Raw genomic sequence first — 25,771 nt, forward strand, 5'->3', positions numbered from 1 at the left:
CACCTTGGTAGGACCGCCCCACGCTGGGCGGGCGCTTGGGCTCCCCGGGCTTTGGGAGCCGGACGTCGGGGCCTGGGGCTCGGCCCAGCGTCCTGCGTTCTGGTGGTGTCCGTCCTTCCAGGTTTGGTATCTGGGAATAGGGGCTGCGCACATCTGGGGAGGGCACCGGGGAGGCGATACTCCTGAGAGTAGGTCCTGGGGACCCGGAGGTGGGGATGGGTATTTTGTGTGACTGGGGGAAGTCCCCGCCCAGCGTGTCTGGCCTCGACCCCCGCCCAGCCGGGGGCACACCCGCTTTGTTCAGCCTGTGCAGCGAGCGCGCCAGCTGGGAGCTGGAGAGGCCACCGACGCGTGCGGCCTGGCAGAAGAAGGTGAGGCCCGCGTGGGCGCGCGCAGGGCGGCCATGGCCGCGGGACCGGCCCCTCCAGTCTGGGCCCAGCCGCAGAGCCTGCTGCTTCCTGAAGTAGTAGCTTGGAGGAGAAAGATGAGGTGGCCGCCTCAGACAGAGCCGCTCCAGTCCTCTCCATCTCGCAAATGGAGAAAACCAAAGGAGGACAAGGAGCCATTTGTTTTTAACCTGGGGCCCATTGGGACCCAGGAAACTGACTCAGAATTCAGAGAGCTCCTCCCTGGGGCAGGAACATCAGGGGTTCTATACCCGGCGGGTCTGCACCTCCCATCCAGGGCCCCGGAGCTGGTATGGCTGTGCCCACCTCGTCAACTCCTGCACTGACTTGGAGGGCACAAAGCCCTGGCGCAGCAGCTTGAACAGCATCTCTAAGAACAGGGTCTGCAGGCCCTGGGGGTCACCGACGCAGCTGTTCTTCACCTGGCCTGGCAGCAGGAAACATGGGGGAAAGTGAAGAGAGACCTCCCCCAGGCCAGGCCCCCAGCTCCCCCATCAGCCTCACCCCTCACCCATGCACTGAGCTAAGAGCTGGTTGTCAGTAAGCACACCCAGGAAGTCTTTGAAGCTCACAATTCCATCACCTGGGAAGAAAGAGAGGTGGGGGTGCTATGGATACCTGCCCCCAGAGAAGGCATGCTGGACTTGCTAGCAGTTTCAGGTGTTAAGAGAATCCAGATCTGCCTCTAGCCCAGGGTGGGCCCCAGTTTGAATAAGGGAGAAATAGCCTTGAGTGGCCACAAATCAGGACAAGGATTAACACAAAAGCAGTGTTTATAGGGCATGGGTAGGCATGTTGATCAGGGCAGACTTCCGGGAAGAGGGAACTTTGGAGACTTTGTGGGCAGGGGTGGCATTCTTTAAGGGACTGCCCAGAGGTGGGAGAGGACAAGAGGGCACCAACCATCCAAGTCTGCCTGCTGTAAAGCTTGACACATCTCCTGTGGACTCAGCTGAATACCCACATTGCGCAGGGCAACTTTCATACTGCGCATGTCCACAGCACCCGCTGGGCTGGAGCTGAACAGTTTAAAGATATCCTGGAATGCTGAGGGTAGAGAATAGGGAAGGCAGCAAGGTGAACTGCCCACATGAGAATCCTGAGAGCTGCCCTCTCTAGCTCAGGTGGGACTGATAGATGACTTGGATCATTCCAACCCCCTGGATATCATAACATTTTTTTTTTTTTTGGAGACAAACTCTCAATTTTGTTGCCTTGGGTAGAGTGCTGTGGTGTCACAGCAACCTCCAACTCTTGGACTCAGGCAATTCTCTTGCCTCAGCCTCCCAGGTAGCAGGGACTACAGGTGTTCACCACAATGCCCAGCTGTTTTTAGAGACAAGGTCTTACTCTGGCTCAGGCTGGTCTCAAACTCATGAGCTCAGGCAATCCACTCACCTTGGCTTCTCAGAGTGCTAGGGTTACAGGCGTGAGCCACTATGCTAGGCCATAAATTTAAATATAAAGAATAGCAGTGGCTATTGTGCTCATTAAGTGCCTGTTCAAATCCTATGTCCAAAACTCATGTTTGTATGAAAAATATTAGAAATTCATGACCAGGGTCACACCCGGCAGTCTGGTTCTGAAGCTCCAGTGCTCTGGAGCTCTGCAGCATGTAGCTGGTACAGAAAACTGTTGACAATGAATAAAATGATTCTGCTTTGAGAGACACCTGCCAATATCAGGACATATCTTTGGGAAGTACTGGGGCAATGGTTTCTTTTGTCCTTACTGCCAACAGCCCAGATACCAGTGGGATGGTGGAATTCAGATCACCCCCCCATCTTTTCTCCTTTTCCCATCTTCCTTCCTTCTTTCCATCCTGTTCATTGATCTTTTCATTCATCCAAATACCTTCATTCACCTATCCACGAATCCACCTAGTTTTCTTTTCCTTCCCTTCCTCCTTTACACACACACATACTCACACAACCCCCCAAGTCTCTGGGGCCATGCACATTTGTGAGCCCTAGGGGTTGTAGAGATAGATTAGACAAACATGGAGGGAAGGTTACCAGCACTGGATTTATGTAGTGATCCCAACCTGGGAGTAGGTAACCCCTCAGTTCTGCCCTAAGTACCCCTAATTTTCTTCCCTACTCCCAGCCCAGGGCCCTCACCTGCCAGCTGCCGGGATGTCAGGGGCAGCATGTTCTCATCTGTCAAGCTGCTATAGGAGGAAGAGGTTAAAGGCCTGTGCACCTGCTGCGGAGAGATGCCAGGGCCAGGCAGGCCTTGCCCTGAACCCAGCACCCCAGGCCTGGCCTCCAGGCTCTGTGCTCACCTCTGAGACCCAGCATCTAGGCATGACTCTGCTGGATGGTTAGCTACTGGGCCCTTGAATTCCCTCGCCCTCTGTGTTGTCTGCTCCGCCTTCCTGGCCCCGGATGCTGCTGGCTCCATCTGGGTCAGCTGGGCAGTATGCAGCCGCAGCCTCCCTTTCTGCATCCTACCGACCTGCTCCTCTTCTAGATCTCGTGTGATCAGCCTTTGAGGCTTCTGTGGAGGCCTTACAAGCAGGGAGAAAATAGGGCAGAGCCCACCCCATTTAAGAGCTCAGACTCCAGGGCACCTGGGACTAGGCCTATGGGTGTGCAGTCACACTTCCTCCCAGGATCCTCTACAAGAGGCTGCACCTGCAGCACTCAGGCTAGAGTATTCTGGAAGCAGGGCTGAGGCAGTAATTCCCCCTCTCCCCCCCAGAGGGAAAGGGGCCCTCCTTCAGCCCTGATCACCTCTGTGTTTTCTGTGTCAACGGGGATCTCTTGGTCTTCCGCCTTCTGCTGCCTGAAAGGCAGAGTCACAGCCCCTTAGGGTGGTCCAATGCCCCATACTGCCTTTGTAGTGGGTTTTAATATCTTTTGCTGAGAGGCACAGTCTCTCCCTAATGATAGGTCCATTTATTTTCTCCCTGCTAGGGCACTTATTGCTTTCTTTTTTTGAGATCCTGCCTCCTTTCAGGCATCTGAATTTGCGACTTCACTTTGGATACTAAATTAGGATGGCAGAGGCCCAGAGAGAGAAGCAGGCCCCAGGGTCCCAAAGACAAAGGGTAGGAGGGGAGAGTTCAGCCTACCATGTTTTATTTTTTAGAGATGGGGTCTTGCTGTGTTGCTTAGGCTGGTCTCAAACTTCTGGGCTCAAGTGATCCTCCTATGTCAGCCTCCCTAGTAACTGGGACTATAGGCACATGCCACTGCACCTGGCATTGCCTCTCACATCTAAAAACTACTCCAGGAAACCTTAACAAATTTAATAGAAATCATAGAATGTCTGCTCTCAGATCACAAAGGAATTAAACTAGAAATCAGTTACATAAACATAGCTGGAAAATAACAATACTGGGATATTAAACAATACACTTTTAAATAACATGGATCAAAGAAGAACTCACTAGAGAAATTTTAAAATATTTTGTTCAAAATTTGTAGGATGTGAAAGCTGTGCTTAGAGAGAAATTTATAGCATTGAATGCATATTTTAGAAAGATATGAAATCAATTTTTTTAAAAAACATAACCTCACTCTGCCCCGGGTTAGAGTGCTGTGGCATCAGCTTAGGTCATGGCAAACTTAAACTCCTGGGTCCAAGTGATCCTCCTACCTCAGCCTCCTGGGTAGCTGGGACTACAGACCCAACTAATTTTTCTTTTACTGGGGAGGGAAGGTCTCACTCTTGCCCAGGATGGTCTTAAACTCTGAGCTCAATGCCTCAGCCTCCCATAGTGCTAGGATTACACACATAAGCCACCAGCCCTGGCCTAATTTTTTTTTTTTTTTTTTGAGATAGAGTCTCAAGTTTTTGCCCTGGGTAGAGGGCTATGGTGTCATACCTCACAGCAACCTCCAACTCGTGGGCTCAAGCGAGCCTCTTGCCTCAGTTTTTCTATTTTTAGTAGAGACGTGGTCTCACTTTTTGCTCTGGCTGGTCTTGAACTCATGAGCTCAAGTAATCCACCTGCCTTGGCCACCCAGAGTGCTAGGATTACAGGTGTGAGCCACCGTGCACAGCCAATATTTTTTTTTTTTTGAGACAGAGTCTCACTTTGTCGCCCTCAGTAGAGTGCTGTGACGTTACAGCTCACAGCAACCTCCAGCTTTTGGGCTTAGGCGATTCTCTTGCCTTAGCCTTCTGGGTAGCTGGGACCACAGGTGTCACTATTCCTGGCTATTTTTTGTTGCAGTTTGGCTGAGGCCAGGGTTGAACCTGCCACCCTCAGTATATGGGGCCAACATCCTACTCACAGAGCCACAGGCACCACCCGCCAATAATTTTTTTTTTTTTTTTGGCCAGGGCTAGGCTTGAACCCACCATCTCTGGCATATGTGGCTGGCGCCCTACCCCTTTGAGCCACAGGCACCGCCCTATTTTTTTTTTTTTTTTTTTTGTGAGTTTTGGCCGGGGCTGGGTTTGAACCCGCCACCTCCAGCATATGGGTCCGGCGCCCTACTCCTTGAGCCACAGGTGTCGCCCGGCACTGCCCTATTTTTTTTTTAAGAGACAGGATCTTGCTCTGGTGCCCAGGCTGGAGTGCAGTGGTGCGATCATAGCTTACTGTAAGCTTGTACTCCTGGGCTCAAGTGATCCTCCTGCCTAGGCTTGCCAAAATTTTGGGATTACAGTGCAAATCATTGCACCTGACCTAAAATCAAGAATTTAAGCTTCTACCTTAGGAAACTAGAAAAAGAGGAGCAAATTTAATCCAAAGTAAGCAGAATTAAAATAATAAAAACTTGAGCAGAAGTCAATGAAATTGAAAACAGGAAATCAATAGAAAAAAATCAACAAGCCAAAAGCTAGTTCTTTGAAAAGATCAATAAAATTAATAACATTCTACCTAGGCTAGCCAAAAAATGAGGAGAAAAGACACAAATTACTAAAATATGAAAGAGGGGGCATCACTATAGATCTCATGGACATTCAAAGGATAATAAAGGAATATTATGAATAACTCTATGCCACAAATTTGATAACCTAGCTAGATGAAATGGACCAGCACCTCAAAAGACACAATCTGCCAAAACTCACATACAAAGAAATAGACAATATGAATAAGCCTAAATTTATTAAAGAAATTAAATGAATAACTAATAACCTTCCAAAACAGAAACCATCAGTTTTGGGCTTGGAACCCATCCCAGATGGGTTCACTGGTGAATTCTACCAAACATTTAAGGAAGAAATTATATCAATTCTCTGTAATTTCTTCCAGATGATAGAAGCCAAAGGAATATGTTCTAACTCATTCTATAATGCCATCATTACCCTAATACCAAAATGAGAAAATTTATTTATTTATTTTTGCATTTTTTGGCCGGGGCTAGGTTTGAACCCACCACCTCCGGCATATGGGGCCAGTGCCCTACCCCTTTGAGCCACAGGTGCCACCCCCAAAATGAGAAAATTATCAGAAAACTACAGACCAATATTTCTCATGAATGCAAAAATCTTCAACAAAATATTAGCAATTGAATCCAACAATGTATAAAAAAAATTATACTTCATAACCAAGTGGGATTTATCCCAGGAACGAAAGGCTGATTCAACATTTGGAAATCAATTAATGTAACCTATCACATCAACTAGTTAAAGAAGAAAAACCACATGATAATATAAATAAATGCAGAAAAAGCAGTTGACAAAATTCAACACACATTCACAGTAAAAAATCTCAGCAAATTAGGAATAGAGGACTTCCTCAACTTGACAAAGAACATCTACAAAAAACAGCTAATGTTGGGTGGCGCCTGTGGCTCAAGGAGTAGGGCTCCGGTCCCATATGCCGGAGGTGGTGGGTTCAAACCCTGCCCCGGCCAAAAAAAAAAAAAAACAGCTAATGTTGTACCTAATGGTGAGACACTTGGAGCTTTCCTGCTAAGAACAGAAACAAGGCAAAGATGTCCCCTCTCACAATTGTTTTTTAACATTGTACTGGAAATCCTAGCAAATACAGTAAGACAAGAAAAGGTATACAAATTGGGAAGGAAGAAATAAAACTTTGAAGATGACATGATCGTCATAGGCAAAAAACCAAATACAGACATAGACCTTATATCCTTCTCAAAAATTAACTCAATATGAAAAAAAAAATTAACTCAATATGGATCATAGACCTAAATGTAAAACCCAAACCTATAAAACTAGAAGATAATGTAGGAGAAAACCTAATCAAACTTAGGTATAGAAAACCTAATCAAAATGGTACACCCAACGCTAAAGACATGATCTGTGGAAGAAAAAACTCATAAGCTGAGCTTTATTACAACCACAAACTGCCCGTGAAAGACAATGTCAAGACAATGGGAAGACAAGATACAGTTTGGGAGAAAATACTTGTAAAAAGACACATTTGATAAAGGAGCATCATCCAAAATATACAAATAGCATAAAACTCAACAGTAAGAAAATGAATAACACAATTTTAAAAAAAATGGACGAAACATCTGAACAGATGTCTCACCAAAGAATATACACAAATGGAAAGTAAACATATGAAAAGGTGGTCAATATCCAGGGAATTACTAGGGAATTACAAATAAAAATAATGATATATCATATGCTCTAATTGTATGCCAAAATCCAAAACACTGATAACACCAACTGCTGGAGAAGATAGGGAACAAAAGGAACTCTCATGTATTGCTGGTGGAAATGCTGGTGGTACAGCCACTTTGGAAGATAGTTTGGTAATTTCTTATAAAACTACATATACCCTCACTATAGGATCCAGCAATTGCGCTTGTTGGTATTTACCTGAATGATTTGAAAACTTATATCCACACAAAAACCTGCACATAGATGTTTATAGCAGCTTTATTCACAATTGCCGAAACTTGGAAACAACTAAGAAGTCCTCCAACAGGTGAACGGATGAACAAACTGTGGTACACCCAGACAATGGCGATTACTCAGAATTAAAAAGAAATGAGCTGCCAAGTCATGAAGAGACATGGAGGAAACTTAAATCTGGATTTCTAGGTGAAAGAAGCCAATCTGAAAAGGCTACATATTATAAGATTCCAACTCATTCTGGAAAAGCAGAACTGTAGCGACAGTAAAAGGATCAGTGGTTGCCAGTGGGTGAGGGGAGGGAGGATGAATAAGCAGAGCACAGGGGTATTTTGGGGCAGTGGAACTACTCTGTATGATAGTGTGATGGTGGAGGGGCATGTGTCATTATATATTTGCCTGACCCATACTGAGACCTAATGTAAACTATGGACATGGGGTGATGATGATGTGTCCGTGTGGGTTTGTCAGTGGTAATAAATGTACCCCTCTGGTGCAGGGTTTCCATAGTAGGGGAGTTTGTGAGTGGGGACGGGGGTATATGGGAACTCTCTGAACTTTCTACTCTAAAAAAGTAGTTTATTAAGACAAAACAAAAATACTCTAGAAAGATGAGCCCTGAGGGCCGAAGGACACTTTGGCTGAGCCCCTCACAAGACACTCGCCTCTGTATCTCCCCATTGTCCCTCCTTCTAGCCTCCTGCTCCCCTCCTTATTTAAGTCTGGCCCATTCTTAACTGCTCAGTCCTTCTGAATCCCACTCTCCAGGCCCTGGGCACCTCCCTCCTCTGCTCCTCTCAAGGCCGGGCAGGAGGTTGAAGGTCTGCAAGGCAGAGCTTTCACTCGGCAGGGAGGCTGAGGCCCAGAGTGGGCAGCGGGGGCAACTAGGGCCCAGGCCATGGCATGGTCTCCACGGCTTCTTCTCCCAGCTTCCCTATCCACATCTGTGCCCATACCCTACCCCAAATTTTCTTCCCTCCTTTGCTGCCATCTCTGCTGTGCCAGAAGCCTGCTCACACTGTCCATCCTCTGAGCCTCCAAGGTCCAACCCCAGATGTGCGAGTGCATTTGTGTGCATCTTTTGCACATGTGACTGTGTCACAGGCACATGTGTGTGGTTGTGCAAGGAGTGTTTCCTTTGTGTGTGCAGATGTGTCATGTGACTGTATGTGTGATATTTTGGGCAGTTGGTGGTGTCTGTGCGTGTGTGTGAGTGTGCATAACTGGGTTGTGAACTTGCACCATTACACATGACACTCCTCTGCATTTGGGATATCTCCAGCTCCAGGCTGCAGTTTCCTGAAGGACCAGTTCTTCAGATTCATTTTTTCCCTCCTTCAAGTGCCTGGACATCATCCCTTCTCCAAGCTAGGCCTTCCCAAAGGAGAGAGGTAGTAGAACCCCACTCAGACTTGCCTTCTTGCCTGCCTAGTGCCACCCCCAGGAGGCCATTGCCTCAGATGATCCCAGCATGTCCCTGGCTTCAGACCAAGAGGGAGTCCCATTTCACGTGTGGGAACAGAGGCCTCCCCTAGACTAGTCACAAATCTCCTGGGCTAGGCGGTCTGGCTGTGTGGGAGTGAAGGGGAAATGCCCCTGGGGAGTAGGCAGGAGTGAGATAGATTGCCAGGAAGTGCCTCTCTGAAGAGGTAGGACTGGGGCACCTAAAAAAATGGGGTTGGCATCCCTAAAAAAATTGAGATCAAGACGCGGCAACTAGGTGAGCTAACTGGTCCAGGAGTACTTGCACAAAAAGTCTGAGCCGAGGGCCAGCACTGGAGGCTTTACTGGTTTTGTATAGTCATTTCTCTGGGGAAGAGGGGGATGACACCTTAAAATGAATTTTGAGCAATAATGGATTCCCTTTCTTGGTTCCCGGCACTGAGCTGCAACACAAAAGAGAGAGTGTCACTTGGACCCCAGATGGGAGGTGTCGGGGGAGAGGGGAGAACAAGAGTCCTCTGGGGGGTAATGTTGCTGCTGCATGCAGCTGGGCAGCTGCTGTTCTGTTCTGTGTCCATTCATCACCAGAAGCAAGGGGTGCTGGAGAGCTCTGCTCTCTCATCCTGCCCTCAACAGGGCATCCTGAACCCCGGGGCTGGGGCCAGCAAGCTCTCAGCAGGGCAGACACCAGCTTGAGTATTTCCTGTTTAGGGAGGTACTGCTGCCCGGTGGGAAGTTTTTTAAACCAGCATGGTTCTTCCCATGTGAACCCACACCCCTACCCTGATCCCGGAGTGCTCACCCTCCATGGTCCCCAGGCCTCCTGTGGCCCTGGCCTTGGCTCTGGACCTCAGCCCACTGGAACCTTGTTTCTAGTAGCCTTTATGAGGTCACTCAGGTTGAGGCATCACAGCCTGCTGCACATCCCCCCCACCTCATCCAGCCCTTCATTCCACTGTTCCCCACCCCTACCTGGCTGTGTGAGGCCCCCCTCATCCTAGCACAGCCCCCTCCCTGAGGAGAGCTGTGGGACTGGCCTCACTTACTCTTTCCTGGCTCCCTGCAGCTGGGGAGATATAGCTGGAGGCTGAAGAAGCTTCACTTCTCCTTCAATGGTGGCCCTCTTGGTCCCCGGTTGGCTGAAGTCAAGGTAAGAGCGAGGGAGATTCTTATTTTCCTGATTCCAGGTTTTCTGTGGGTCTCCATCTTCAGGTGGTTTCTCTGGTGGTGTCTCCTCCTGCTTTCCCAGCTCTTGCTTATCTGCAGCAGGCTGGACAGGCTCTGTAGAAGGCTGGACAGGCTCTGTAGAAGGCTGGATGGGCTCTGTAGAAGGTTCTTCGGCCTTCTGGGATTGAGCTTTGATTATGTGCTCCAAACTTGGCAAGTTCATCTTGCTGGAGGAGGCTATGGCCAGGGAGGACGCAAAGTTGATTAGCTCTGCCAGGCCAATGGCCGGCGAAAGATTGGAGGAGGATAGGTGAGTGCTTGGTGGCACCTGGGAGTCTGTGGCTGGATGATCTGAGTGGGCACTGGTGGTCCGGACCTGATTCTTGGAGCTCAGGGTGTTGGTATGGATGAAATTCTGGCCTGGGTGGCTGGTGGTCTTGTCTCCACCATTCTTTTTGACATATATGTTTGTCTCTTTCTGCAGGCTGTGTTCTGAGGCCTGAATGAGCTTGTTTGCCCAGAAGAGGTGCTTGGAGGTCTGCACGCGGATGGAACGATGCTCAGTGAACACCTGGCTCTCCTCTGGAGAACTCATGTAGCTGGTGTTTGAATTCATACTCCAGGGCCTGAAGTTCTGTAGCAATGGCAGCCCCTCTGTGTAGGGGTTGACGGGCTCTATCCTGTACTCCAGCTTCTTGGGATCTTCGTTGCCATCACTCACCTTCCACTTATCCACTTCAACTTCTGGGTTCAGTGCTGGGTGCAGTTCTGACTTCAGCAAAGTCACGAGCTCGAGATCTGGGACTGGGCCTGGGCATGAGCATGAGCCTGCGTCTGGGTCCGGGTCCAGGTTCACTTTGGGTGGAGATTCCTGCTCTAGCAATTCTGCCTCCAGCTAAAAGGATTCAAATCAAAGCTGAGAGGTAAGAGCTGAAGGTCCCTGCCCCTGAGGTCCTCCCTGGCCCCAGGTTCCTGTCCCACCCTGCGCAGATCCTGCTCTTCCCCGCCCGACCTGTGTGTGGGTGCTGTATGAGTGCCCACACTGGCCTGGAATGAGGGTCCCAGAGTTGTTGAGGGCTGGTGCTAGTTGGGGTTTAGGGATCCTTGCCCTGTAAGAAGTGACTTTCCCATTCTTACCTCCATCTCATCTTCCTCTTTTATCATCTGGGACTGGAAATGGTTTGGGTTTAAGTCATCCCTGAGACAGAAGGAGACAGTGAGTGATAGGGATCTGTAAGGTAGATGGAGTGACTGCAGTGGGTAGGGACCTTAAAGCCACCTGCCTTGTACAAGGACTGGCAAGATGCTTCCCTACCTCCCTCCCACCCCCCGCCCACTCATCTATTCCACAGGCTGTCCACCAAGAAGCCTGAAATGGTATCTTCAAACTTAACGCCTAACCCCAAAGAAGGACCCAGTTGGTTGAAGGTAAGGCCTGTGAATCTGCATTTTATCAAGCATTGAAGGGGTGATCTGATATAGCTTACTTTGAGAATCAGTGCCCATAAAGTGGCTCCTTACAGAGGGGAAGCTCAGGGCAATGTCCCCTACCCACCTGCACACTCCCACCTTGGACAGCTCTATTCTCAACAGGCAAGGTAGCTCTAAGTGTCAGGTGGCATCCTTGTCCTTGGGTGTACACCCCACCCCCAGTCCTTGTCCAGTGTTAGGGCTGAGGGCAGAAACAGAAAGGGGTGGTAGGAGACCTTTCCCCCTCCCCAGCCTTCTGGCCTGGATACTGTCCCTGGGGAAGTTTGGAAATGAGCAAAATAGAGGGAACCTGCGGTTGGGGGATATGTGGTGTCAGTGGGTAAAGGCTAGAGGTCGTGGGGAGGCCAAAGGCAGGCCCTACAATGATGGCAGACTGGTTCTTACCTGATATCCACAGTTTCCACAGACTTCTGACCACAGCAGGGAAATCCGTGGGCACCTGGCAGGGAGAAGGAGGTGAGGGCAGGGAGCCGCAAGATGGGGGACAATTCTGAGGGATCTGGAGGCAGGGCTGCAGTGCTGCTCTAGCCACCTCCTCCCGCCCTTCTTCCCTTTCCCCTCAGCCTCTGTGCCCCTTGCCAGCCAGCACCACCAGTCCTCCCCTCCACTTGCCATCTTTGTCCCACCCCATCTGCATCCTCTATAGGGGCGAATGCTGGTGGTGCCTTTCCCTTGACTGAGCGCTGCCACATCTTGGGCATTCTATGTCCTTTATCTCACTGATTCAACACACAAAATTAGGAGAGAGTTATTTGCCCCAAAGTGAGGACTTTAATGCAGGTTTGACTCAAGAACCTCCTGAGCTCCCGGCACTGCTGTCCTAAGAGCCTGTGACTGTGTGGGTTCCTGTCAGAGCCCACTTGAACCTGCCTCATCTCCACCATTCCTGTTCCTCTGCCTGCCTTCTCCCTTCTCTCTGGGCCATCCATCCCTGACTCCCAAGCCAAACCTCTCACTCCAAGTGTGTGATTTGAGGTGATGTTAGCAGCTGTCTGGTGATTTGTGAGCTGGGGTTACCCTCTGCAGAGGAGACTGACTCCTTGGGGAGGTCCCCCCACCTCCCTGGAGGCTTGAATATTTTACTGCAGAAGCTGCAGCTTCATCCTCTGGGGCTGGAAAGCACCAGGTTGTCCTGTTCTATGTTCTCCAGGGCAGTGGATAGGGGGGCTGTCATGGCAATCCTGCCATCATGCCAGGTGGGTCCCCATGAACCTGGGATGTGGAAGAAGTGACAGCCCTGACTCTGGCTAGGAATTGCTCCCAGGATTATATCAGTAGGATGAGAATGCGCCATGACCTCTTCCTAGAGATGAGAGGCTGGGAAGAGGGGTACTTTCATGGCTGATCCTGAGATTGGAAACTGGCCTCAGCCTGGGCCTGGGGAATCCTGGGTTGGCTGAGAGACAGGGCTTTGCAGTCATCACCATGGACAGCTCCCTGAGGCCAGCTTCGTGGTCTCTTCAGAACCCTCTACCTCTTGACTGCTATCCTCCCTTGGCTTCCTCACATCTCTCTGCTCCATATCCAATTTCCCTGCCTGAGTCCTGTTGTTCCCCAGGCTTCTGACCGCAGGGCCTGCCTTTACTTGCTCTACAGAATTTCCCTGGGCAATTTAAGTCAACACTCACAGCCTCAGCCCTTCCACGAATAGCAACTGGGTACGGACAGGAGGAGAAATTATTATGGCCTGAGCCTTGTAGCAGCACGGGGTGGGGGAGTTGGAAGAAAAATTCTGAGGTTGAATCAACTTGGAGCTTTTGTGCCTGACTTGTGAGTGTTCTATTAAGGACTCAGGTGACATTCTGCAGTGTATGAAATAATTTCAACTTTAAATTGTTTGTTTTTAGTATATAGAAATACACTGATGTTGGCTGCGTGAGGTGGCTCATGCCTGTAATCCCAGCACTCTGAGAGGCCGAGGTGGGTAGATCACTTGAGCTCATGAGTTCGAGATCAGCCTGAGCAAGAGCTTGAGACTCTGTCTCTAAAAAATAGCTGGGTGTTGTGGCAGGTGTCTGTAGTCCCAGCTACTTGGGAGGCTGAGGCAAGAGAATCTCTCGAGCCCAGGAGTTTGAGGTTGCTGTGAGCTATGATGCTACAGCACTCTACTAGGGGCAGGAAAGTGAAACTCTGTCTCCAAAAAAAAAAAAAAAAAAAAAAAAAAAAAGCAATGACCTTGTATTCTGCAACCATGCTAAAATCTTATTAGTTTTAGTAGCTTTTTTTTTTTTTTTTTTGGTAGATTCCATAGAATTTTCTATATGGACAGTAATGTCCATAGGACAGTGAATCAGGACAGTTTTACTTTTTCCTTTCCAATCTGGATGCTTATTTTTTCCTTTTCTTGCCTTTTTGCACTGGGAACAATCTCCATACAATGTTGAGTGGAAGTGAAAGTGTACATTTTTGCTTCATTCTGGGGTTTAGGTAGAAACATTAAGTATGATGTTAACTATAGCTTTTTCATAGATGCCCTTTATAAGGTTGAGGAAGTTTGCTGAGCTATTAATTAGGGATGGATGTTGGATTTTGTCTAACGCTTTTTCTGCAACAACAGTCTCACTCTGTCACCCTTGGTAGAATGCCATATCATCATCATAGCTCACGGCAACCTCAAACTCTTGGGCTGGAGCAATATTCTTGCCTCAGCCTCCTAAGTAGCTGGGACTACAGGTGCCTGCCACAATGCCTAGCTAGTTTTTCTATTTTTAGTAGAGATGGGGTCTCACTCTTGCTCAGACTGGTCTCAAACTCTTGAGCGCAATCCTTCCAGAGTGCTAGGATTATAGGTGTGAGCCACTGCACCTGGCTTTTCTGCACTTATTGAGGTAATCATATGTTTGTTTGTTTATAGTCTGTTACTATATTGTATATGTCATGTATAACATGCTGTGAGATATTAACATACAAGTCATGTTATGTTATTTAGTTAATTCTTATATTATCCTATTTATGGTGAAATAAATTGATTTTTTAAATGTTTAAATAAGGCTGGGTGTGGTGGCTTATGCCTATAATCCTAGTGCTTTGGGAGGTCAAGGTGGGATGATCACTTGAAGCTAGGAGTTCAAGACCAGTCTGAGCAATATAGCCAGACCCTATCTTAAAAAAAAAAAAAACAAAACCAGAAAAGAAAAGAAAAGCAAAAGGAAAAAAACTCCCCAAATTAGGTAGGCATGGTGGCATGTACTTGTAGCCTCAGCTACTTGGGAGGGTGAAATAGGAGGAATGCTTGAGCCCAGGAATTTGAAGTTGCAGTGAGCTATAATGCACTCTTATCCAAATAATAGACTGAGACTGTCTCCAAAAATAAAAATACAAATAAATGTTAAACCAAATTGCATTACTGAGATAAAGCTAATTTGGTCGTAATGTATTATCCTTTTTGTTAAGTATATTGTTGAATCTGATTGGCTAATTTTATTTTAGAATTTTCATATAAGGAGGGTGCCAAAAAATTTATACATTTTAAAAAGGGCAAAAACTGTATTCAAATTTTAATACTCAGCGGCACCCGTAGCTCAGTTGGTAGGGCATTGGCCACATACACCGAGGCTGGCACGTTTGAACCCAGCCAGGGCCAGCTAAAATCAACAATGACAATTGCAACAAAAAAATAGCTGGGCATTGTGGTGGGCACCTGTAGTTCCAGCTACTTGGGAGGCTGAGACAAGGGAATCATGTAAGCCCAAGAGTTTGAGGTTGCTGTGAGCTATGATGCCACGGCATTCTACAGAGGGCAACACAGTATGACTGTCTCAAAAAAATTTTTTTAATACTCAGTATATACAGATACTTGTCATCTTATGCAATGTATATCTCTTATTTTGCAGAAGTTAAATGTGACTTGAAGTTTATAATTTTAATAGTTTTTTCCTTTCTTAAAATGTATATAATTTTTTTGCACCCTCCATCTATAATGATGAGCGAATATTGGTATGTAATTTTCTTTCTTTTTTTTTTTTTTTTTTGAGACAGAGTCTCTTTTTTTTTTTTTTTTTTTGTAGAGACAGAGTCTCACTTTATGGCCCTCGGTAGAGTGCCGTGGCCTCACACAGCTCACAGCAACCTCCAACTCCTGGGCTTAAGCGATTCTCCTGCCTCAGCCTCCAGAGCAGCTGGGACTACAGGCGCCCGCCACAACGCCCGGCTATTTTTTGGTTGCAGTTTGGCCGGGGCTGGGTTTGAACCCGCCGGTATATGGGGCTGGCACCTTACTGACTGAGCCACAGGTGCCGCCCAGAGTCTCACTTTGTCACCGTTGGTAGAGTGCCATGGCGTCACAGCTCACAGTTACCTCAAACTCTTGGGCTCAAGTGATCTTCTTGTCTCAGCCTCCTGAGTAGCTGAGACTACAGGCGCTCACCACAATGCTACTATTAGAAGTGGGGGTCTCACTCTGGCTCAGGCTGGTCTCAAATCTGGGAGCTCAGGCTATCCACCCATCTCAGCCTCCCAGAGTGCTAGGATTACAGGCATGAGCCAGTGTGTCTGGCCTAATTTTCTTTTCTTGTAATGTCTTTGTTAGATTTTGATAGTAATATTGGTTTCATAGAATGAGTTGAAAGGTATTCTCTCTTCAATTTCCTGGAAGGGCCAGGCACAGTGGCTCCCACCTGTAATGCTAGCACCCTGGGAGGCTGAGGTAAGAGGATTACTTAAGTTCAGGAGTTGGAGACCAGCCTGAGCAAATTGAGACTCCTTCTCCACCAAAAACAAAAAAATTAGTCAGGCCTCATGGTGGGCACCTGTAGTCTCAGCTGTTCAGGAGGCAGAGGCAGGAGGATTGCATGAACCCAGGAGTTTGAGGTTGCTGTGAGCTATGATGATGCCACAGAACTCTAGCCTGGGCAACAGAGAGAGACTCTGTCACAAAGAAAAAAAAAGTAGAAACAGATATTCTGGAGATAGATAATGGCAATGGCTCACAATGTACTTAATGCCACTGAACTATATACTAAAAATGGTTAAAACAGTCAATTTTATATTACATATCTTTCACCACAACAAAAAAGAATAAGTAGGCTATTGAGTGAGTATCTTTTTTTTTTTTTTTTTGAGACAGAGCCTCAAGCTGGCATCACAGCTCACAGCAACCTTCAACTCCTGGGCTCAAGCGATTCTCTTGCCTCCGTCTCCCAAGTAGCTGGGATTACAGGGGCCTGCCACAACACCCGGCTATTTTTTGGTTGCAGCCGTCATTGTTGTTTGGCGGGCCTGGGCTGGATTTGAACCCGCTAGCTCAGGTGTATATGGTGCTGAGCCTGAGTGAGTATCTTAAGGAATCTATTTCATTTAAGCTGTCAAATTTATTGGCATAAGTTTTTCATAACATTCGCTTTTCATATGTGTAGAATTTATAGTGATATCATCTCTTTCATCCCTAATGATTTTTGTCAGTTTGGCTAGAGATTGATTTATCAATTTTGTTGATCTCAAAGAAGCAACCTTTGGTTCGATTTGTTTCCTTTATTGTTTATCTACTTTCTTCTCCTCAGTTGCCACTCAGATCTCTATTATTTTTTTCTTTTGTTTATTTTGGGATTCATTTGCTTTTCTTCTCCCTAGTTTATTTCTTATTTTTAGAGACAGGTCTGTACTCAGGCTAGAGTACACTGTGTGATCATAGCTCACTGTAGCCTTGAACTCCTGGGCTCAGTGAGCCTCCCAGAGCACTTGAATTATGGTGTGACCCACCATGCCCAGCCTTCCTATTTTTTTTTTTTTTTGTAGAGACAGAGTCTCACTTTATGGCCCTCAGTAGAGTGCCATGTCCTCACACAGCTCACAGCAACCTCCAACTCCTGGGCTTAAGCGATTCTCTTGCCTCAGCCTCCCGAGTAGCTGGGACTACAGGCGCCCACCACAACGCCCAGCTATTTTTTGGTTGCAGTTTGGCCGGGGCCGGGTTTGAACCCATCACCCTCGGTATATGGGGCCAGCGCCCTACCGACTGAGCCACAGGCGCCGCCCTCCTTCCTAGTTTCTTAAGGTAGAAATTGGGTCATTGATTTGAGACCTTTCGTCTTTTCTTTTTTTTTTTTTATTTTTTTTGTAGAGACAGAGTCTCACTGTACCGCCCTCAGGTAGAGTGCCATGACGTCACACAGCTCACAGCAACCTCTAACTCTTGGGCTTACGTGATTCTCTTGCCTCAGCCTCCAGAGCAGCTGGGACTACAGGCGCCTGCACAATGCCTGGCTATTTTTTTTGTTGTAGTTTGGCCGGGGCTGGGTTTGAACCCGCCACCCTCAGCATATGGGGCCCGCGCCCTACTCACTGAGCCACAGGCACGGCCTTTTTTTTTCATAAGTTTATTCCTATAATTTTAGCTATATGCCATAAATATCAAGGTTGTATTTTCATTTTCATTCAGTTTATAGTACTTCCTAATTTCTACTTTGATCCTTCTTTAACACATGAATTATTCAGAAGTGTATTCTTTTCCAAATATTTAGTGTTTTTCTGTTATTTATTCATTCATTTATTTTATTTTTTGAGAAAGAGTCTCACTTTGTCACACTTGGTAGAGTGCTGTGGCGTCATAGCTTACAGCAACCTCAAATTTCTGGGCTCAAGTGATACTCTTGCCTCAGCCTCCTGAGTCGCTGGAAGTATGGGCACCTGCCACCATGCCTGGCTAGTTTTTCTATTTTTTTTTTTTTTAGTAGAGACAGGGTCTCACTCTTGCTCAGGCTGGTCTCAAACTCCTGAGCTCAAGCAATCCACTTGCCTTGGCCTGCTAGGATTACAGGTGTGAGCCACCACACCCAGTCATATTTATTTATTTTTTAAAAGCATGATGAGGAAGACTTTATTCAGGACCATCGAGATAGGTACGAGGACCACTGCAATGGGATCTTGCATTGGGGGAAAGAGATTGGGCTTCCTTCTGTTATTGATTTTTTTTTTTTTTTTTTTTTTTTGGCCGGGGCTGGGTTTGAACCCGCCACCTCCAGCATATGGGACCGGCACCCCACTCCTTGAGCCACAGGTGCCGCCCTCTGTTATTGATTTTTAATTTAATTCCATTATGGTTAGAGAACATCTAATGAAGTATGATTGAATCCTTTTAAATTTGTTGAGACTTTTTTTATGGCCCAGAATATGACCTCTTTTGTAAACTTGAAGAGAATATTATGCTGTTGTTGGATAGATTGACTCTACTATAAATGTTACTTAGGTCATGTTAGTAGGAAGTATTGTTCAAGTCTTTATCCTTGCTAATTTTATGTCTACTTACTTTATCAATTACTGAGAGAGGAATGGGGAAATCTGTAATTATAAATTTCTCCTAGCAGTTCTATTAGGTTTTGCTTCATGCCTTTTTTTTCTTTTTTTGAGGCATGGTCTCACTTTGTCACCCAGGCTAGAGTGCAGTTGTACAATTACTGTTCACTGCAGCCTCAAAATCCTGGGCTCAAGTGATCCTCCTGCCTCAGCCTCCCAAACAGTGCAGACTCCAGGCACATGCCACCATACCTGGCTAAATTTTTATTTTTGGTAGAGAAGGGGGTCTCACTATATTGTCTAGGCTGGTCTCAAATTCCTGGCCTTAAGTGATCCTCCAAGCTTAGCCTCCCAAAGCACTGGAATTATAAGTATAAGCCACCACACCTGGGCTGCTTCATGTATTTTGAAGCTCTAATATGAGGTGCATAAACACCTAGGATAGTTATGTACTCTTGATAAACTGACACCCCTTTATCTCTGGCAAGATCTAAAACTGGCCTTGAGTGATATTAATACAGTCACTTCAGCTTTCTCATCATTAGTGTTAGCACGGGATACCTTTCATTTCCTCTTTCTTTTAACCTGTATCTCTATTTAAAGTGTATATCTAATAGGCAGATAAAGTTGGGTCTTGCTTTTCTTTTTTTTTTTAAGAGACAGAGTCTCACTTTTTCGCCCTCAGTGGAATGCTGCGGTGTCACAGCTCACAGCAACCTTCAGCTCTTGGGCTTAGGTGATTCTCTTGTCTCAGCTTCCCAAGTAGCTGAGACTACAGGCACCCACCACAGTGCCTGGCTATTTTTTGTTGCAGTTTGGCCGGGACCGGTTTCAAACCCACCACCCACAGTATATGGGGCTGGGGCCCTACTCACTGAGCCACAGGCACTGCCCGGGGCTTGCTCTTTAATCCACTGTGCTAAGCTCTGTCCTTCATTGTTAAATATTGTTGGTTTTAAATCTACTATCTTGCTATTTGCTTTCTACTTGTCCCATCTGTTCTTTATTCTCTTTTCCTTTCTTAATGTTTCCTTTTTTTTTGAGACAGAATCTTACTTTGTCGCCTTCGGTCGAGTGCCATGTTGGAGTGGTAGGTGCCTGTTGTCCCAGCTACTTGGGAGGCTGAGGCAAGAGAATGGCTTAAACCCAAGAGTTTGAGGTTGCTGTGAGCTGTGATGCCACGGCACTCTACCAAAGAGACTCTGTCTCAAAAAAAAAAAAAAAAAGAAAGAAAAAGAAAAGAAAAACTCTATAATCATCTTCAGAGATTTAGAAATGGTATGAAAAAAGAATCAGAGAAGGCAAGAGCTTTTGGCAAACAGAATTGGAAAATAAAACACAGAATCTCCCCAGAAAAGTGGAACCAAAATATCAAGACTATGTGAGAGAAAAGGATCAATTGAACGTCTGATTCTGAATTCTAGAAAGGAGCTCCAGAAAGAAGAGAGGGGTGGAGAAGAAAAGAGAAATCAAAGTTTCTCTGGGCTGAAGGATATCATTGGCTTAAAAGGGCTCACTGAATTCCCAGCACCACCAATGTCAAAAGATCCTTGCTGTGGAAGTTCATCACACCATTAGCAAAGAACTCTTAAATGCTTCTAAAATGGAAAAACCAGTCACCTGTGAGATGAAGAAAATTATACTAGCAATAGAGTTAACAATACTGATTGCCTTTAAAAATTCAGAGGAAAATGGTTTTTAACCTAGAATTTTATATCCAGCCAAACACTCTGAAAATTTATCTTCACTACATTTTTGTAGAGATAGGGCCTTACTATGTTGCCCAGGCTGGAGTGCAGTGGCTATTCACAGGTGCAATTATATCCCAACAGAGTTCCCAACTCCTGGGCTCAAGCAATTCTCAGAGCAGCAGGGACTACAAGTGCACATCACTACAGGTGCACATCACAATGATACAATATTTAAGGATGTGCTGGAGCTAAATGAAGGTGTAAAACAAGAGACCCAGGAAGAAAATAGTGTGTATACCCCAAGAAAACAGCTAAGTCCCACATGTTAACTGTACAGAGGCCTATGACCAGTTAAGATTGGTGCGAGGCTGGGGATGGTAGCTCATGCCTATAATCCCAGCACTTTGGGAAGCTGAGGTGGGAGGATCCTTTGAGGCCAAGACTTCAAGGTTATGGTTAGCTATGATTGTAGCACTGTACTCCAGGCTGGGAGATGGAGACCCTGTCTGTCTTTAAAAAAAAAAAAAATTATTGGCCCAGGTGCGGTGGCTCACGCCTATAATCCTAACACTCTGGGAGCCAAGGCAGGTGGATTGCCTGAGCTCACCAGTTCGAGACCAGCCTGAGCCAGAAGAGAGCGAACCCTGTCTCTAAAAATAGCCAGGCGATGTGGCAGGAACCTATAGTTCTAGCTACTTGGGAGGCTGAGGCAAGAGGATGCCTTGTGCCCGAGAGTTTGAGGTTGCTGTGAACTATGACACCACGTAACTCTACCAAGGGGAACAAAGTGAAACTGTCTCTCCAAAAATTATTGTGCAGAAAGAGGGTACTGGGCAGCAGGTCTGAAAAAAGAAACCCTGATAGAATGGTTGACCAGATAAAGAAGTTGAAGAAAACTAACACTATGATAAAACCAACGAGTACAAGAAAAAGACAACTAGAAACTCCAGGAAAAACAGAACACTACATAGGAAAGAATAGGTAATTGTGGTACCCTTTCAGGCTCTGCAGTGAATAGTAGTTATATAGTCACAATAATATAAATTATTTGTTAATTCCCAATTTTTATTAAAAATTAAAAAAAATTTTCTTTAAAGTGAAACAGTCTCACTCTGTTGCCCAGGCTAGAATCCTGTGGCATCAGCCTAGCTCACAGCAACCTCCAGCTCCAACCTCCAGCTCACAGCAACCTCCAGCTCCAAGGTTCAGGTGATCCTCCTGACTCAGCCTCCTGAGTAGCTGGGGCTACAGGTAACCACCATGAGGCCTGCCTAATTTTTCTATTTTTAGTAAAGATGTGGGTCTCTTTCTCAGGCTGGTCTCAAACTCCTGAGCTTAAGGGACCCTCCTTCCTTGGCCTCTCAGAGTAGTAGGATTACAGGCATGAACCACCATGACCAAGCCTCTCCTCCATTTCTTACCTCAAGTTCATATCCTGCTGATCTAGGCTCTCACTTGGAAGAGTTCTGCTTTTTTTTTTTTTCCAGTCTCTCATCTTGTTATCCTTCCAATCTTCATCCCCATTCACTCTCCATCCTTTCAGCCATATTAGAAACCCAGGTTGCTTGTGATTCCCCCTTACTTTTGCAGCTCCTGACCTCCCCACTTCTCTGCTGACCTTATACATGCCCTTCTACCCTCACTACCTCTCTCCTCATCTCCCAGCATCAGAGCCAATACACACCTAGGACTTCCTACCCATGGGCACTCAATGCTGAGTGCTTTGCCACAGTTCATCTTCACAGCTACCCTCTGCACAGATGGCCACCACTTTCTTCTCAATGATGAGGAAATGTACAAAAGGTCCAGAGCTATTAAGAGCAGCACATGACCCAAACCTGTCTGGTTCCAAACCCCATGATGCTACTCATTGTGCTATCTTAACTCTCTTTAGGCCCGCGGGTGACCACTGCAAACATCTTCTCCAACAGGGCTTCTCAGTGATCCCAGGGTGAGCCTGCGACATCTAGTCATGCCCAGATTCTAGTGCAGCCTCAAAGATCCAGCCTGGGGTGACCTCTGCCATTGTTTTTCATTTCTTGGCATCCAACTCCCTACCCTCTACCGTTTGCCCTAAGTTCAAGCCACTTTAGAGCACATGGCCTTTTATGCCTCCGTGCCTTTGCACATGCTATTTCTCATACCTAAAGCCCTCTTCTGGCAAAATCCTACTCATGCCTGAAAGCCCAACTCAAATCACCAGTGTCATTTGCAGTGTGACAGACAAACCTAGCTGTCCAGCCTACATTTTAACCTGATTTAGTCAACGCATCAGGCTCAGTCAGGGCCTAGCACAGACCACTGAAAGGGATACAGTAATTGCAGGAGAGATTTAAGGTGTCTGTGTGAATTTGTTACTCCACAAATTTCAGAAAGGGGAGAAGCTGCTCCGCGGTTGATTTCTGAGTCTTTTTAATGCTAGTCCCTGATCTCCTGGGAGAGATGATCCCCAAATGAAAGCTCCATTTCAGCAGGGATCTGAGCCCCCCCCATGGGAAGGGGAGACTCAGAGCACTGAGGTGAAACATCTTTTGTTTATGGGAACAGATTAGTCTATATGCCCCAAGGGGCACTCAACATCTTTTGCTGCAGACTGTTCCTCCCTGAAAAGCTTCAAGCATTAACCAGGGGCAATTGGAAGTGATTATTGGGATCATCTGCAGGGATGGTAATTCATGTGCACAAGGCCGCTACTCCTTCTGTGGTCCCGGAACCTCACCAAGAACCGGCTGAAATTGCGGTCTTTTAACCCCAAGGTGTGCACGCCTGCCCTTGCACACGTGCGTGTGCATAGTGCGGGTTGAGGCTGCGAGCGACATTAGGGGTACAAGGGAGGGTTTGGCTGGGGTTGTGGGGGTAGGGAGTTTGGGACAGGGGGAGGAGCCCCGGGCTGATTCTTGGCCGCCCCCTCCGAGCACCCCCAACCCTCGCCCCCCGCCTCCCCCCCCCCACGCCACCGCTGTGCCCCGCCCCGCTCCACCGCGGGCCCGCCCTCTCCCACCTGTTACCCCCATGCTGACCGAAGCTCTGTCTGGGAGGCGGGGAGCCGGCTGGTGGCTGCTGCCCCTCCGCCTCCAGTGCGCTGTTTGGCTGGGGAGTTGGGGACACTGGAGATGCCAGGGGCTGCCGGCGCCTGTGATGTTGGCGCCTCTGTGACGTCCCCACAGCGACCTGGCAGTCCGGAAACCGCGCTCCGGATTCCCGCGTGAGTGCAGCGAGGGAGTCGTCGTCTGAGGGCTGCCGGCCTACAACCAGAACCCCTCCCTACCCGAAGTCCTCGGGTCCCTCGGGTCCTGCAGCAGGCCCAGAACCGTGAGGAGCGCAGCCACTGGTAAGCCCGGCGCCTGCGGGACTGGATTGTGCACCTGCCCTGCACACGCAGGCACAAGGCCACGGCCCCCTCATGGGTCCATGAGCCTCACAAGGACTTGTTGGATCAACCCAAGCGCACGTGGTACACTCCCGGCTCTCAGCACAGCAGTGGTGTGGAGCCAGATTAGACAAGGCCCCCTGTGTGTCCTTGCCCCACGACCAAGGAACTCATTCCCAGAAAGTCATCCTTGACCCCATGCAGGCACTCTGCAGACATCTGGAAGAGGCAGGCGTCCAGGCCCACACCCAGAGTAGTTCCCAGGAAACCAGGCCTCAGGAGCAAGGGGCGGGAGGGCCACCCACACCTGGTCACTGCCCAGTGCCCCATTCATGTCCCTCTGGTGTTCTGGGCTGTTCCACAATGTGTACAGGCTTTGGTGTCTCTTCTGCCTTCTCTGGGCCTGCAGTGTTTGGCTGGGGACCTCCCTGTGCCACTGTGCAGGGCATTCTGGTCAGAATGGATAGCATCCCTGGGAGGAGGGGTGGGAAAGAGCAGCCTCACTCCAGGCAGTACTGAAGCAGTGCTTGCCCAATACAAGGGGAAGACTTGAAAACATCCCAAGAAGGCAAAGGAAGGCAGCTGTAAGAGTCACTTAGTGAGCAAGCAGGAGACACCCATGACCTAGAAATACTTGTCTTCACCCCAAACTTTATTGCTTAACAAAGAGTTCTCTGCAACCCCCATTCTGCAGTACCAAGGCTGCAGTTCTTTACATGCTGGGCGGGGGTCTCTCCCTGGGAGCAGTCTGTCTTGATGCAAACAGTTGGACACAGGCTGCCTTGGCAAGACTTGGGGACGAGCTTCTTCCAAGGAGTCTCAGTGTCTCCTGCCCCCAGTGATTCACAGTTGATTTAATGCTACATGAGTCCTGAGCAGTTTCTCTCCCGACCCCCAGATAAGAGGCTGGGCTGGGGTAATGAGGAAGGGGTGCTCATCTTAGAGAAATCAGGAAAAGGGTTCACAAACGTGGGCAGGTCGACTGTTCACCCCACCTCGTCTGCTGTGCTCACACGGACCTACTGACCCACCCTGGTAGAGGGTGGCTGTGAAAGTGCTTTGAGGTCATAAGAGTGCAAAGTGTCACTGGCAGTGCCCTACAATAGGGGCAGGGCAGGGGGAGTGTGATGCCCAGCTGCGCTCCTGGAGAGCTGGCATGTGGGTATTGACAGTGGGGCCCAGGGCACAGGCTCACCTATACCCTCTGCTTTCTTTAGCATCTGTCATGCCTCATCCACAGACCATTCCTGTCACCCTTCACCTTCTCTGATGAGAGAACTGAGTGACAGCTAGTCAGTGGCAGTGCTGGGCCTGCTGCTCTAGGGTGGAGCAGGGCCAGCAGCACAGGAGCACACGCTGGGGACTAAGAACCACTTAAATACCTTCTTTGGTCCCTGGCTGAACCAGAGTTCAACTCAGGACCTGTGTTGCAACACCCTGAGAAGTGTGGTGTATTTCACCATGGAGACTTCCCAGTGTCAGTCATTCTTTCCTCCTAGATCTAAAAGGGAGTTAGGTGACTAGGAACCCAGGGATGGGCACACCTGCTGCCCTGGTCCTGCACCAGATGTGGTATGGGCCCTTAGACCCTCAACACCCTCACAACTGTCTGGTGGCCATGGGGCCACCCAGGCCAGAAGCTGCTCTCCCCTGAGTACCAGCAAGTGGTCACTGATCCAAACAGGCCAGGCCAACTTGACTGGAGCAGGGCAGAGAAGATCCTCTTCATTCCCGGAGGAAGAGTCCTGCCTTCCCCTTGTCTCCTCACATGGGCGGAGTGTTCTCCTGGCGGGCAGGCCTCAGGTGGGAAATCCCGAGAGGCGTGCTGCTTGCCCCTACTTCCCTGCTGCCGCCCCTGGTCCCAGGCTGAGCCTGTGTCTCAGGGTATTAGGGAGCTGCTGCCGGCACAGCGGAGCCGGCGGTGAGAGGTAGGGCTAGGGCCTATTCTCCAGCTGGCCGTGCTTGACTCTCCAGCTCCAGGCGAAGCTGCCATCGGGGGCCAGGGTGCACTGCAGGTCAATGCCCGAGTCTGGCACCTCCATGTCATAGCGAACAGGCTCCCCATCTTTGGTCACCAAGCTAAAGGCTGGAGCTGGGATCTGTGGGTGGAGCAAACAAGGGAGTGAGAGTGGCATGGGGCTCAGAAGCCACCCGGAAGTGCAGACATCCCACTCCAGCAATGT

General features: G+C 48.1%; 2 protein-coding genes across 6 annotated transcripts in view; both read right to left on the minus strand.

The window, feature by feature from the left end:
- Positions 1-59: 59 nt before the first annotated feature.
- On the minus strand, positions 60-23,445 carry SPATA32 (spermatogenesis associated 32). 5 transcript variants are annotated; one of them, XR_008375454.1, is made up of 6 exons: positions 23,220-23,445; positions 11,682-11,736; positions 10,944-11,004; positions 9,686-10,701; positions 1,311-1,454; positions 60-834 (listed from the first exon to the last, which is right to left on the minus strand). XR_008375454.1 is itself a non-coding variant. In XM_053568225.1 (5 exons), exons 1-5 carry the CDS (start codon positions 23,230-23,232, stop codon positions 807-809), a joined length of 1,173 nt encoding a protein of 390 aa, XP_053424200.1. In that variant the 5' UTR covers positions 23,233-23,445; the 3' UTR covers positions 60-806. The 5 variants fall into 5 exon arrangements, 4 of the variants coding, with proteins under 4 accessions (XP_053424200.1, XP_053424201.1, XP_053424202.1 ...); XM_053568225.1 differs by lacking the exon at positions 1,311-1,454; XM_053568226.1 differs by having other exon boundaries at positions 60-1,454.
- A 751-nt stretch (positions 23,446-24,196) lies between these two features.
- MAP3K14 (mitogen-activated protein kinase kinase kinase 14) overlaps positions 24,197-25,771 on the minus strand; it is a 46,496-nt gene continuing 44,921 nt past the window's right edge. Inside the window, exon 16 of the mRNA XM_053568222.1 lies at positions 24,197-25,687. Coding sequence (XP_053424197.1) covers positions 25,523-25,687 — 165 coding nt within the window. The 3' untranslated portion in view covers positions 24,197-25,522. The remainder of the gene's footprint in view (positions 25,688-25,771) is intronic.

The sequence above is a fragment of the Nycticebus coucang genome, chromosome 18 (genome assembly GCF_027406575.1).
Source record: "Nycticebus coucang isolate mNycCou1 chromosome 18, mNycCou1.pri, whole genome shotgun sequence".
Classification (NCBI taxonomy): Eukaryota; Metazoa; Chordata; class Mammalia; order Primates; family Lorisidae; genus Nycticebus; species Nycticebus coucang.

Excerpts from the sequence above, each read along its gene's own strand:
- SPATA32 (XM_053568224.1), bottom strand. Across the intron at positions 11,005-11,681 it reads GTGGAAACTGTGGATATCAG|GGATGACTTAAACCCAAACC; the intron begins GTAAGAACCAGT and ends CTTCTGTCTCAG. Across the intron at positions 10,702-10,943 it reads AAGAGGAAGATGAGATGGAG|CTGGAGGCAGAATTGCTAGA; the intron begins GTAAGAATGGGA and ends GAATCCTTTTAG.